This window comes from Protobothrops mucrosquamatus, unplaced genomic scaffold, assembly GCF_001527695.2.
Source record: "Protobothrops mucrosquamatus isolate PMUCROS unplaced genomic scaffold, P.Mucros_1.0 scaffold14412, whole genome shotgun sequence".
NCBI lineage: Eukaryota > Metazoa > Chordata > Lepidosauria > Squamata > Viperidae > Protobothrops > Protobothrops mucrosquamatus.
The window spans coordinates 5,217-6,333 of NW_015400181.1; the positions used below are offsets into that span (position 1 = coordinate 5,217).

Genomic DNA, 1,117 nt, shown 5'->3' on the forward strand with positions numbered 1-1,117 from the left:
GCCGGCCGAGGCGTAGCTGGCAAGCGGCAGAGACGGAGCAGGCCGACCACCAGCTGGCCCAGCCCAAGGGAGGTAAGGCACCCGCCGGAAAAGGGGGAAAAAAATGGCGGACAAAAAAAAATGGCGGACAGCCTTGCTTGGCGACCCCCGTGAAATGGTCGATCGACCCCAAATGGGGTCCCGACCCACAGGTTGAGAATCACTGCCTTAAAGGAAAGGACACAACCAGAAAAGGTCCACTCTGCCCTTGAAGTTCTTCTTGTCGGCCGCCAGCATCTCCTCCGTGTAACAAGGAGCATCCCGGTTCTTCTTCACCAGCTCGTCAATCATCTCCATCAGCCGGGCCACCTGCGCCTCTCGCTCCGCCCCCTTGGCGTTGTTGTCGAAAGCCAGGTAGCGGTCCCCACACAGGTACACCTGCTCCTTCAGGGCGCAGTTCCCCTCGGAGATGAACTGGTCGAGCGGCTTCCCTTCCAGGTCGTCCTTCCGAGTGAACAGGAGGATCATGTACTTCTTGGCGTTGAGGCTGAAGATCTCCTTGATCAGCCGAGCCACCTCCTCCTCCTCCTGGGTGAAACGGCTCGGGCGGATCACCTGCAGGATGACGTGCGGGCCCGGGGTGCAAAACTTCACGCACTTCTTCACTTCGGCCGCCGTTTCGACCTCGGGACGCCCGGTGTCGAGGAAGCCAGGCGTGTCGACCACCACCACCTTCCGGCCGCTCACCATTGTCTCCTCCTTTTGGCAACATTTGGTGACGGAACCGAAAGACATCTTCGATTCGAAGATGCGGCTTCCCAGGATGGTGTTTCCCGTCGCGCTCTTCCCGTTGCCGGTTTTGCCCACCAGGACGATCCTCCGTTCGGACCCTACGACCCAAAGCGGGAGGGGGAGGGGAGAGAAGGGGACCAATCAGCAGCGTTGGGGGGAGACGCCCGGACTGGCGCCAAGGGAGGCGTCAAACAGGTTATCAGCCCGTCTTAATCTCCCAGTCATTTTCCCTCACCGTTAGTAGGTCAGATTTTTGTAGAGAGCTTAAGCTGGCAACAAATCTTTATGCTCTGGACTTCTATATCCATCTCTATCACCTAATTTCTGTCTGTCTGTCTGTCTGTCT

General features: G+C 58.3%; 1 protein-coding gene across 1 annotated transcript; it reads right to left on the reverse strand.

Moving 5' to 3' along the window:
• Window positions 1-195: 195 nt before the first annotated feature.
• On the reverse strand, window positions 196-863 carry LOC107301555 (GTPase IMAP family member 4-like). The gene has a single exon (XM_015830762.2). The coding sequence runs from the start codon at window positions 772-774 to the stop codon at window positions 208-210; it is 567 nt and encodes a 188-aa protein (XP_015686248.2). The 5' UTR covers window positions 775-863; the 3' UTR covers window positions 196-207.
• Window positions 864-1,117: the final 254 nt, after the last annotated feature.

Excerpts from the sequence above, each read along its gene's own strand:
- LOC107301555 (XM_015830762.2), bottom strand. The coding sequence starts at position 774 with ATGTCTTTCGGTTCCGTCACCAAATGTTGCCAAAAGGAGGAGACAATG.